General features: G+C 45.8%; 2 protein-coding genes across 10 annotated transcripts in view; both read left to right on the top strand.

Moving 5' to 3' along the window:
* Window positions 1–136: 136 nt before the first annotated feature.
* Window positions 137–3687, top strand: acadl (acyl-CoA dehydrogenase long chain). Its single transcript, XM_047576666.1, has 11 exons — window positions 137–309; window positions 1250–1423; window positions 1504–1641; window positions 1725–1889; window positions 1966–2032; window positions 2106–2270; window positions 2352–2453; window positions 2544–2657; window positions 2757–2884; window positions 2962–3048; window positions 3131–3687. The coding sequence occupies exons 1-11, from the start codon at window positions 221–223 to the stop codon at window positions 3222–3224; spliced, it is 1323 nt and encodes a 440-aa protein (XP_047432622.1). The 5' UTR covers window positions 137–220; the 3' UTR covers window positions 3225–3687.
* Window positions 3688–4524: 837 nt separating this feature from the next.
* Window positions 4525–12447, top strand: part of LOC125000849 (microtubule-associated protein tau-like) — a 51763-nt gene continuing 43840 nt past the window's right edge. For 3 of the 9 annotated variants that reach the window (XM_047576554.1, XM_047576551.1, XM_047576549.1), the window contains exon 1: window positions 4527–4824. The gene's annotated coding sequence lies outside the window, so the exon portion shown is untranslated. Of the gene's footprint in view, window positions 4901–12447 lie in introns of all 9 variants that reach the window. The other 6 variants (XM_047576550.1, XM_047576555.1, XM_047576548.1 and 3 more) reach the window with 6 other exon arrangements.

Here is a 12447-nt window from a genome sequence, read left to right on the forward strand (position 1 = left end):
TTTAAACTAAATTAAAAAGGGAAATGCAGCGTTGCTAAATACAACTAAAAACGTTTCTCGGCGTGGAGCTGGAGGCAAAAAAAAAAAAAAAAAAAAAAAAAAAACTGGTCCAAATATCACACATGCTTTAACCTCGATGTGAGTGGTCCTATACGTGCTCCTGCTCGGACTATCTTTGCTCTGTGTTTTACTCCTTTGAGTCTACTTCAGTTTTGCGAAAATGTTTGTAAAAAGATTTGTCAAACCTTGTCTTTTGGGGCTGAGAAATGTTTCGGGGCGAGAGAAGATACTCTCGGCGGCTGCTGCAAGGTAAAATATGTCGCCTAAATAATTACCAGTGAGACATAAACACGTATGAGTCGAAGATTAACGCATATGTATATACACGTTTACGTGCGGGGTCTTTACATTGCTTGATCAAATTGTTCATTTTATGACATATCTTCTATTTTTGCATTGCACTGTCAAGGTTTTCGACTTTAATCAAAGAGGTCGGATAATTGGGTCACAATAACCTTTGACCCACTGCCCTGAATGTGAAAGGACACATGCGAACTAAATACGGATGTTGAATTTAAAATTTATAGACTACATTAATTTACGAGGTGAATGTCAAAAGGTACTTTTGAGCAACTTTTATAGCTACGCTCGAATTTTATTATATTTACGCTGTAAATATACAAAGGTTAAATAATTAACCTTTAAATATGATTCAGTTGTGTTAATGTAAAATAGTACATACAATACAATATAGTTTTTAATAAGTATTTTGTTTAGTAGGAACATTTAGGTTTGTATTGTTGTATTGTATTATTATTTATAAAATAATAAAAAAGTAACTATATATATATATATATATATACACACACATACATATGTGTATATATACATATATATGTATGTATATACATATATATATATTTGTATATGTATGTGTATATATATATTTGTATTTATGTATATATACATATATATGTATGTATGTATATATATGAATGTGTGTGTATATATATATGAATGTGTATATATATATATATATATATATATATATATATATATGAACGTATATATATGTGTGTATATATGTATGTGTATATATACGTATATATGTGTGTGTATATATATGTATATATGTGTGTGTGTTACTTATTAAGAAAAAAACAATAAGCACAGAAAAAATGTGCTTTTAATGCTGGTTTCCTTAAATGAATCCGCCTTTGATTGGTTGGACTTCTGTCTCCCCTCCCAGACTGCAGCACAGCCAGGCCGAGCAGCATCCAGCCCCCTCGCTCCGGCCGGAGACCTCCAGCGCCAAGAACCTGATGGACATCGGGACCCGCCGGATCTTCAACGAGGACCACGACCTCTTCAGGCAAAACGTACGCCGCTTCTTTCAGGAGGAGGTGGTCCCCCACCATAAAGAGTATGTGGAAGCGAATGAGCGTTGTAGATGCAGGTCCAAATATATATGTTAAGTTAGATTGTTGTTTTGTTTCATTGCAGGTGGGAGAAGGCGGGTCAGGTGAGCAGGGAATTGTGGGAGAAGGCTGGTGAGCAAGGCCTGCTGGGAGTAAATATATCAGAGGAGCACGGCGGCATCGGAGGAGACCTGTATTCTACTGCGATCACATGGGAGGAGCAGTGAGTTGTCCTCAAAGCGAAAGACGCTATTCGTCATATCAAACTTGCTAGTTCCTTTTTAAGATTTTCTTCCTGTCCTCCAGAATGTATTGCAACTGCACAGGCCCTGGCTTCAGCCTGCACTCCGACATCGTCATGCCCTACCTCGTCAACTATGGCACCAAGGAGCAGATCGAGCGCTTCATTCCCAACATGACTGCCGGGAAATGCATCGGCGCGATTGGAATGACGGAGCCGGGAGCAGGCAGGTCAGGACTGGACTTGTAGCACGAAGGAAATCTAAAGCGAAGTAGCTTTTGTAAGAGTTTCCTCTTATCCTTTCAGTGACCTACAGGGCGTGAGGACATACGCCAAGAAGGATGGCAGCGACTGGATCCTCAACGGCAACAAGGTCTCGGACCGCGCGTACAAACCAAAAAATAATGATAATTTCGTCGAATCTCAACGTGAGCGCTCTTCCTCAGGTGTTCATCACAAACGGCTGGATGGCGGACCTGGTGGTGGTGGTGACGGTGACCAACCGCGAGGCCAAGACGGCGGCACACGGCATCAGCCTGTTCCTGGTGGAGGACGGCATGAAGGGCTTCCAGAAAGGACGCAAGTTGGACAAGATTGGTCTGAAGGCCCAGGTGCTGTAGCTCGGCTACGCCTCCGTCGGGACATATGAAAGTTTGACCTCTCACTTATTTCTGTTTCTTCTTCTACCAAAGGACACGGCCGAGCTGTTTTTTGAAGACGTGCGTCTCCCAGCTAGCGCCCTGCTGGGGGAACTCAACAAAGGCTTCTACTACCTCATGAAGGAACTGCCGCAGGTGATAGCTCCGCTACGGTATCACTTCAGCGGCCTGAAATTCAGCGAGTATCAGCAATCGTAGACAAATAAAACGTATCTTTCGCTCTAGGAGCGCCTTCTGATCGGCGACATGGCCATATCGAGCTGCGAGTTCATGTTTGAGGAAACCAGGAACTACGTGTTGCAGCGCAAAGCCTTCGGCAAGACGATCGCTCACCTGCAGGTCCGGGAAATTTCCGTCACGTGATTTTTTGAAAGGCCAGTTTGAAGGTCGGCTCTCGCAGCAACCGTAACGCCGTCGCTTTCGAATTTCCATCCACAGACCGTGCAGCACAAGCTGGCAGAGCTGAAGACGGAGATCTGCGTGGGCCGAACCTTCCTGGACCACTGCCTCCAGCTCCACGCTGAGAAACGTCTCGATCAGGCCACGGCCTCCATGGCGAAGTTTTGGTGGGATTCACCTCAATGATTTAATCTCAGAAATGATACCGCGTTGGTTCCGTGTGCTTATTCGCTTCTATCTCCAGGGCGTCCGACCTCCAGAACAAAGTGGCCACCCAGTGCCTGCAGCTCCACGGAGGCTGGGGCTACATGTGGGAATACCCCATCGCCAAGTGAGCGCAACGGAACCTGATTGTGACTCTGATTGTCTTTCACTTCACCAACACGATGCTGAACTTGTCTGTTTGTTTTCAGGGCGTTTGTGGACTCCCGGGTTCAGCCCATCTACGGCGGCACCAACGAGATCATGAAGGAGCTTATCGCACGCGGCATTGTTAGCCAGAAGTGAGACATGCAGAAGATAAATGCATATATATGTTTTCATGCAGGGTCTTTACATTTCTTGATTAACTTTCATAACATACGTTCTATTTTTTCGTGGTGGAGGAGCACTGGGTAGAGAGACAGGCAATTTGCATAGACCCTTTGAACAAAGCTTTGAAATAGTGCGGGAAGCTTTTATGAATCAGGATAAAACACTTTTTTTCCCTTCTTTTAAGCTTTCTTCTTTAACAACTTTGCAGCGCCAGCACCATTAGGAAGTATGATGGTTAGCTAACATGAGCAAACTAGCCGATTCTCCACAAAGCCTTGATCAAAAATAAAATAATGATTATAATTATTTTTATATTATGCCTCCCAATCCTTGCTGGTGTTTATATATACTGAAGCTAACACATTAGACGCGAAAGGGACTGTTATTGGATCTGTGTGTGTTGAAATTGTGCGCTAAATAAATATTTAATACGTTTCACTGGCCAGTGTTCATTGAAATACACAGGATATTGACTTTGAAGTTTAATTATTTGCATGCTTCTAGTTATTGTACGTCGTGCAAGCTACAGCTATAGCTAGCTATCGTAGCACAACGTACGATAGCTAGCTATAACCATACCTATATCTAGCTAATACTATAGCTAAATATTGCATATTAGCCACCGTTTCCTGTCACACTTTTTAAGCTTTTTTGTATTAGATAGTACACATTCCACATTGTTCGACATGCCTTTGTATGTCTGCTTTTGTTTTCTACATAGAAACCTCTCATGTTTGTGCATATGCATAAACGTATAATAAGAAAGTACAGTAGTTCAAATAGACCAGCCTTGGTGCATTGTCTTATTCTTACCGATAGGTGGCAGTAAGTGAAAGGACTAAGTCGGCAGAGGGACGACAAATCACCGGGCTTCCATCAGACTCCGCTGCAGCTCAGACAGCAGGGGAAAAGCAGACTGTTGAATGTGAGTGGGAGGCTTTAAAGCACCTCTGCGAAGGTTTAACTGCAGGTTAGATATGACATTTCCATTTTACAGGCGTTTTCTGGCACGGCCAGCCCAAAGGCGTGCAAGGGCAAATTAGGGGAGCAGACAGCATCCCTGCCACGCCTCACCTGAAGGAGGGGAGGGGAGAGGAGGGGGACAGAAGTGTTGCTAATGTTCACTGATGCATCCCCCCTCCTCCTCCTCCTCCTTCACCATCCTTCCCCCTTGGCACCACTTCCACATTTACCCTCCTCTCTTCTCCATCTTTCCTTAGCAACAGCCACACCCCACTAGTCCAGCCCCGCACTCTTGTCATTCACCGCGTCTCCCCCAGCTCAGTGTACGCGCAGGAGCCATTTAACCAGAACTTGACACGCCTGCTGCCAGAAATTACATCTGTTTCATGCACCCATCTTTTCGTCATCTCGAGAAGCGGTGCGCGTGTCCACATAGTTGCGGTGCCACGCGCGCTCTGCAGCCGTAATATCCTGTTGCGCCCGTATTGGCGCATTTACGGTATTTTAATTTGCAATGGGAGGGATCACAGGGCCCCATACCGCTCTCATTGTCACTACGGCTCTCCTCACACTAAGGGCATTAGTGCCGCTCAGCAGTCTGAACCTCCAGGTAAGGTCCTAACCGCCTTTTTTCCCTTTTTTTATTTTTTACTGGGACGCGATTCTCTTTGACGACTCAAACCAAGGTGAATGGGGAGTTTGGGGCATTTTAATCCAACAATGGCAGCTGTTAAAGTTCCCGCAGAAGTCCATTTATTCATTTTGACATCTACTAATCCTCATCCTCCTGCGCCCTCCGCCGCTTTTGATGCTGCTGCTGCTGCGCGTTGATGCGCATTTATAAATTTGATTTGGTTGGTTGTGTTAAAACCTGTAAAGGAAAATGATTTTTTTTTTTTTTTACTTCTGCGCATACTATTAGAATAAAAACTCCAATCATTCAGGTGGAGAGAGAGAGAGAGATGAAAAAAAAATTGCTTCTGCGTCCTGGTGCGCGTCTCTCCTCCGCTGCAGCCTGCGCCTTTTGTTCTGGTCCACGCCTGCAGGGTGCTGAAACCGGCTCTGCAGTCAGCCATCAACGACAGCAAAGCAAAAGCAAAGCAAAGCAAAAAGCAAAGCGCGCACCGACGCGACCGAGGAAATGAACCCAAACCAACACGCTAAATTCTTAAAATTGTTGTCATGTCACCGTTCGTGTTTTTGGCCGCTGACCTGCCCGTGGCTATGCGTTGTGGATATGGGAGTAGCCCGTGCTTGTAGTTGGCACTATCAGCACGCATCAGAAAAAGGATGCACGCCTTCAGACACGCATGCATTTTTAACAGGAGAGTGAAATGAATAACAACTATCACTCTTCTGATTGCGAATAAGGCTTCCTTCTTTCCTTCCTTAATGGGTTATAATGTCTTTTTAATGTGTATTTATAATGTGCACAGATCTGTGTTAACATGCCTCCTTGCAGCCTCCACATGATGAGAAGAATCAGGAGCCCTAAACTCCCAGCTTGTGTGAACTGCACATGTCAGCTCCCTAGGGTTAGGGTTAGGGCTAGGGTTAGGGGTTAGGGTTAGGGGCCTCAGCTATGTTAAGCTATGTCAGTTAAAGCCTCAGCTATGGACAAGATATGGATCAAAAACGCAGCCTCTTCGCATGCGCGGGATGTTGGGTTTGTCGTGTTTATGCTCGCCGTGGGGTTCGGTAACCCGAGACTCCCCTTAAAGTTCGGCCTAATCCGTCGTGTTTGCTTGTTCTGTCCGATTCAATTTGATCCCGGGCGCGGGGATTTGTTTTCGCGGGCAGCGGCTAGATTAAAGGTCCAACAGGAAGTGGACGAAATTGGCTTTCGTCTTACGTGCCAAGAACCCTTTTTGATTGTTTTTAAATGCATGTTTCAGCCGAGATTTAGATTTACAGATCTCGGTTATGCATGTGTAACTCAGTGTGGCTGTTTGAGGCACGGTGAGAGCTGGAAACAATTCCCTTTTTTACGCCCGTTTAATGTAGATTAACTGTTTCTTAGCTGGGCCCAAATGGAGGTTGACAGAGTGCGTTAAGGGGGAGGCATGATGTGTATCAAGTTTCGCCTACTTCTTCTTGTTTAAGTACAAGCCTCCATCAAGCCAGATTGGGCTGAGTCTAATCGCTGGTGGAGTAATTGAAATGACCTTAATCGGGTCAGGTTGTGTCTTGTGTACCTGCTTGCGTAAGCCGTGAACTTATTTAAATCTTAGCTATTCACCAGTGTGTGAATTATTGTGCGGGAGCCATAGGTTTAGCCACCTCGTACTTTTCCAACCGCCGGGAAACCCAATCCGCCTCCCTACACCGCGAGGGGAGGTTAAGTGCATTTCCCCACGCTAATTCTGGTTAGGTGCACTGTCAAAGTCCCGAAAAACCACACAACCGCTTTGCGCTCCACTGAAATTAAGACACGCCATCTTGGCCGCTGCTTCCTCGTGTGTTTAGAAGTGTTTAGATAAAAAAGACCAACAACCTAGGGTTGTTTGGGGATTCGTTGCTCTGCTTGGTTTCGGAGGACAAACTATCCCCCTTTGTGAGTTTTTCGAGTTTCTCTCGCCTCATTTGCACGAGTTTGCGTCCTTTGCGGTGCGTTTCGGTGAACGCAGTGCGCTCCGGTGCTGTGACCGCAGGTGTTTTGTCCTTTTTGAGGTTTCAGGATGCTGCTTGTCTCGCCTGAGGCCTCCTGCGCCACAGGTGCCTAATGGGAGACGGCAGGACTACGCTTTGGTGCGATTAAGCCTCGACTACGAGAGGGGCCTAATCTGATCCGCGTACGTCAGACAAACCGAACGGCCCACTGACCTGCATATGGGGATGACCCACAAACACTTTCTCGAACACACATCCTGCCCTGACTCTTCATATACTAAGAGTACTGACTGGCCTCCTAGGATTTATTTTGTGGGCTGTGGAAGAGTGAATGAAGGCAAAAAGGAACTGCGTAGCTTAAGGGCTCTTCGAATTAAAATATGACTCTCAGTAGAGAATGTAAACCACCTTGCAAGAACAACAGATGTCCTAAGTGGCTAAGATTATGAAAATCTAATTAAAAAAAGGGTTTTCCATCTAGCAGTTACCGGTATGACCGAAGATTAACAGGTTCCACCACATTGGATGTTGGACAGTTTATCCACTGCTAGAAGATACATCCTCTGACCTCCCCGGTGCGGGACGGTCTCTCTAATCATTCATCCACCCCGTTTGTCCTTGTACCAGAGCTCCATCCATAGCTGACTTGCAGCCAGTTTCCCAAACAGGCCCTGACAGCCGCTGTCACATTTCATTCCTCACGGACGGTGCCCTTCGACAGAGAGGACGCTCATGCGGGACGTTCTCACACTTGGCGGCAAACTCCCTCAGATATTGGCAGCCGCAATATCCCTCTCCTCTCAATTCTCGTGCGATAACCTTGCCGGCTAATCCTTGAGGTCGACATTGCGGTGGTAGGTTGTGCACGGGAAGACGCGGAAGAGAAAGACAGTGAAGTTATTGTGGATTTCTCGGGCATATACACGCCTACGGGAGTTTCGCATAGGTTGACTTTGACTCGAGCACTCTGCATGTACGTTCACACGGAGCTATTACAGGAAGTTTACAAGTCTCTTAGTCTCTTAGCAAGTATGTGACATATAGTGCAGCCTTGATTCGCTGTTTTGAGGTTTCACACCCTTAATTGGCGCAAGAGAATGTGAACAACTGGGCTGTTGACATATTCTGGATAATGTTATGACAGTGTCCGTATGTGGCCAGCTGGTTAGATTAATCCAAAAAAAAATTGCAAAATCTTTTGACTGCCGCACACAGTCTTGGCTAAGTTATGCTATGGTGTACAAAATAACTGGAAATCATAAAACAGTTGGATCTTGTGGGTTTTTTTTTTTTTTTTTGAATATTTTTGAACAAACCCATGTTCATTTTTGTTTCCATGTAGCGTGAGCTCGCTATTTTGGGACTTAATGGCAGTCTAAACGATGTACTGGTAGCGGCGTGTGAGGCTGGACTGATTTTCGGACTCCGACCCGGGCCAAACGGTGGGGAAGAAACCGCTAATGAGCCTCGGCTTCTTCCTGAACGGGCCAGGGACCTCCTGTTAGCCTAGCGAAGCAGCTAAGCTACGTCGCGCTTGGCCTTTTTTTTTTTTATGATTTCCAGATGTGGAGGCTAAACGGCTCGATCGTTTCCTCCTCGTCCTTTTGCAAACAGCCAGCCAGCAGCAGTTGAAAGGCTAATACATTGAGTGAAGTGAGCTTCAGGACTGAATGAGGCTCATTGTTGGGAGTAAAGGTATTGTTAGAACGTGCAGTTTTTCTCAGGTTTCTCAACACTTTTGTGAACATTTGCTCTCAGTGAATCATCCACTCAGGGGCAAACGTTGGGTGGCAATGTCATGGGAATAAGTCTCTAAGGACTCTTGAATCTCCCTAACTAAACCAGAACATCTCTTAACCACGTTAGCGCGTATTTGTGTGGATGCTTGAGCGCATCTGCTTGTCAGGGCTGGACGCTGGATGAATGGAAACCGCCAATTTGTGGTTACTTCACACACAGCAGCTCTGTGAAGCCGGTGTGAAACGCAGAAACAGATGGAAGGCATGAATGCGTTGATGGTACATCACGTTCTTTGAGAGACAGTTTTTTTTTGGGCTGGACTGCGAGAACACAGCAGCTGACTGTGTGTGTAGTGGACATCCTGGCTAACCTCCAGGAAGTTTTTTTTTTTTTTTTTTACTGTGACCACTGCTTGAATGTGTGTAGCTAACTTCCTCTCTCGACCAGACGCGCAACAGACGGATGAAGAACTACGCAGGATGTAATTTAACCCATCAATAAATCCGCCGTGACCACATTTAGTCCTCATTTTCCCCTGGAAACTGTTAGTAGAATATTCAGTTTTAGTCAGATGATGGAAGATTCATCATTGTTCGAAAAAACTTCCATGGATCATCCCAAGGATACTTGTTTGGGATTCAGGGAGTTTTGAGGCCAGGTCCTAGATGTTCCTAGACGTTTTTCAGGCTGCATCCTGTTGGGGATGTCTGCTGCCATCTAAGAATGTCATCGCTATGGGGTGGGGGTGTCTGGTCTGGTCTAGGTGGGTGGTACATGTCTAAGAAACATCCACCCGGATGCCAGGTCCCAAAGTTTCCCAGGAGAACATTGCATTGCCACGAGACGGTCAATGTTCTCAACTTGAGAGATAATCTTCATGGTCAAGAAGGTCATAGTTTCTGTTTGATCTTCAGCAGCTCTGGGTAGCTGGGATGAGAGAAGGTTATGACGGCACCCCTTACGAAAGTTTATTTATTCTCTATTCGTCTTATCCTTGTCGTCCTTCGTGGTTCTGGCGTTTGACAGACTAAGGAATTGATTGACGTGGGTCTCTCGTTCACGAGTACCCTCCAGCGTGGACTGCCCGTGTTGTTTTTGAAGTGTTGACTACTGCGCCCACTGCTCCGCTGGGACCGTCAAGGGCCCCCCTCACCACGGCAACCCCTGCCATGGAAACCAGCCCCTTCAAAGGAATGACCCCTTTTTTGAGTACCAGTGTGTAGACCCTCTGTGTGGCTCTGCCTCGCTGTGTAGTGAGAGGATACACACTGGAAAATTGCATTTCCCTTCATTTCTTCTGAATTTTTTTTGTCAAAATGTACTCCTCTTATATTAAATGCCACCCAGCCAAGTTGAGCCGTCCCCAAGGCGCTGTCTGTCTCTCAGGCCGCCTCATTAAATGCTGCTAGGGGAAAAAAAGAGCTTTATGGCGCATCAACAGATGTTTATGAATGGCCTGAGGGGAAGGAGAGGGTCGGTCTCTGCCACAATGAACTCTGCGACAGGGGTTTTTCTCGAGGAGAGATTTGTGTCTGTGGGTGTCACTGACCCTAGCGTGGAAAGCCCTTTGAATGCTGACAGTGGCTGGGGGTAACCTGGCGATGAACTGGGGCTCACAGACCCGAAGACGTTATTTTATTTAGCAACCATAACCCTAGGCTATGTTGTGTGTTTAAAGCTATTAAGACAAATAAAAGGTGTAAAAGCTTCCAAAAGTTATTTTTCCGTAATGCTTGGGCTATTATTTAGTTTTTGAGTCATGATGTATACGCTGGCATCTATACTATACGCAGCCCCCGTTTCCTTATAAACCTAATATTCGTGTTTTTCGGTTTTCATAGATCCCTCGGGAACGGCAAGCAAACCTGTCTGCTGTGTTTTTACCCCTGCATGTAAACAGCCTGACGTGTTTCTCACGAGATTTTACTGCGGCGCAGGGAAAACGATTACACAACATATAGTCGTAGATATATCTACCCCTCCCTTGTTGTTCCCTTGAGCTTCAGTGGCATTCAATAGGCTTCCAGTTCGTTGTTTTTCTTCATCAGATTAGAAAGTCGTTGAGTTTGAAACGCAGCGAGGGATTTTTACTGTACAACTGTAGCTCGTTGTTGATACCCGCATGTTTTCCTCTGACCTTGTAGTCCAAACATTACAGACATGATCTTCAAAGCTGCTTCCCTTCGGTATGTGTCCTGATGTTATCTCCGTTGCCGTCATGTCTACATAACATTAGGGCTCCGATCTCCATCTCAGCCTTTTTTCTGTGTTGTTTACTTTCAGATTCTTGCGTGACGTGTAGCTCTCGAGCAAAAAATATCTGACTTGCGTATTCTGAGGGAGAGCTTGTAATTAGCTGCCTCTGTTGCAAAAAAAATCACTACTGCTGAAAGCCACCGGCTTTTCCCAGGTCTTTTGTCTGCACGCCGCAGGTCCCCAATTATTGATTTTTGTCCGCCCCCGAGAGCCTTTCTTTTCCTCGGCTCACCTATCCCCCGTGGGGAGGCAGGAGTGAGGGAGGGGGGCAGGGGAACCCCTGCAGATCTGCATGCCCACATTCAGATGCTAATCTGCCGCCATCTGCTTTCTACCGCGGAAGGTGCTTGCGTGTGATGCCTTCTTTCCTGTCCGACGAAAATCCCCAAGCTCCTTTTGAGGCTTATTGCCGCATTTGGACCCTAATTGAGGCGCCCATTTTCCCTGACACAGGGGTCGACCATAGACTAGATTCAGAAAGAATCCACACATCCTCTATCCACGGGCAGTGGACCCTAGCATAATAGACCTCTTTTTCTGCATGACCCCTCACATCCCTCAGTCAGAGAGCCCCCCGTGAGTTAATCATCGCCGGTTGCAGCGTTGTGGGCCGTTCAAACTTGCCAGTGTACGAGCTGATCAAACGAAGCAGATGTGATTTACACGTAACGTCAGAATCGCTGGAGGTTTGGCTCCCACTTGTTTGAGTGGGAGCACTTTTCAGGCTTTCTTTGATTTTCCTGTTTTCTTTTTTTTTTACGTTGCATTGGTGGCTGTGTGTGGGATCATGCTTGGATCCGCAACTCCGGCATGACATAATAGATCATATTTTGGCCGCCGCCACCGCCGCTCCAAGTTCCTCTTCACGGTCGCAGCCTGTATTTAGAAGGCAGCCCTCCGCTGAATATTATACGTCCTGTTTAGTTTATTGTAAACCAACCCCTCGTCGTGGATGAAGCCAAAGCGTGATTGCTCAAAAGACATACGGAGACAAATTGTTGCATTCAAGAAAAATTGCCGTCACTGTGGGGATTTTTGAGGGTTTTCTTGTGCGTCCACGGGGTAGAGATGGAGAAAAGTATCCCCCTTTGTGAGGCGGAAGTATGCTTTATACAGAAAAAAAACTTGAAACCAGATATTGCCGGATTCAGATGGATACTAAAATTGTCCGTTGTGGCCTCGTCAATTATGACTTGGGGAAATGAACATTTCAAACAAGGTTTCGGTTGATGCATACTGATTCCTTACGGCCAGTGCAACCCTTTGTAATTTCAATAGACATAGCAGCTGGGTGCAATTTTCCCTAGCAAAGATGTCAGGTATGCTATCTATGGATACACCAGATTGTTGGTTACCTCATAATAGACAGATTCCCAGGACTCAGACGGTTTGATTTAAAACAAATAATGCAGTGTGTCAGGTTAGGAGACATTTCCATGGCCACAATGAATAATACAGTGCAATGAAACGACCCAAGATGCAAGTACTACAGAAAAAAATGTAAATAAATGAGGATGAATGAAAGCATGCCCTGATAACGGCCACGATAAAGGTCCCCGAAAGTATACACAGTTCCCTGCCCCTTGTTTTTCCCACAACAGATCAGATGAAAACTCAAAAGGAGAAC

This window comes from Mugil cephalus, chromosome 23 (genome assembly GCF_022458985.1).
Source record: "Mugil cephalus isolate CIBA_MC_2020 chromosome 23, CIBA_Mcephalus_1.1, whole genome shotgun sequence".
In the NCBI taxonomy this organism is placed as follows: Eukaryota; Metazoa; Chordata; class Actinopteri; order Mugiliformes; family Mugilidae; genus Mugil; species Mugil cephalus.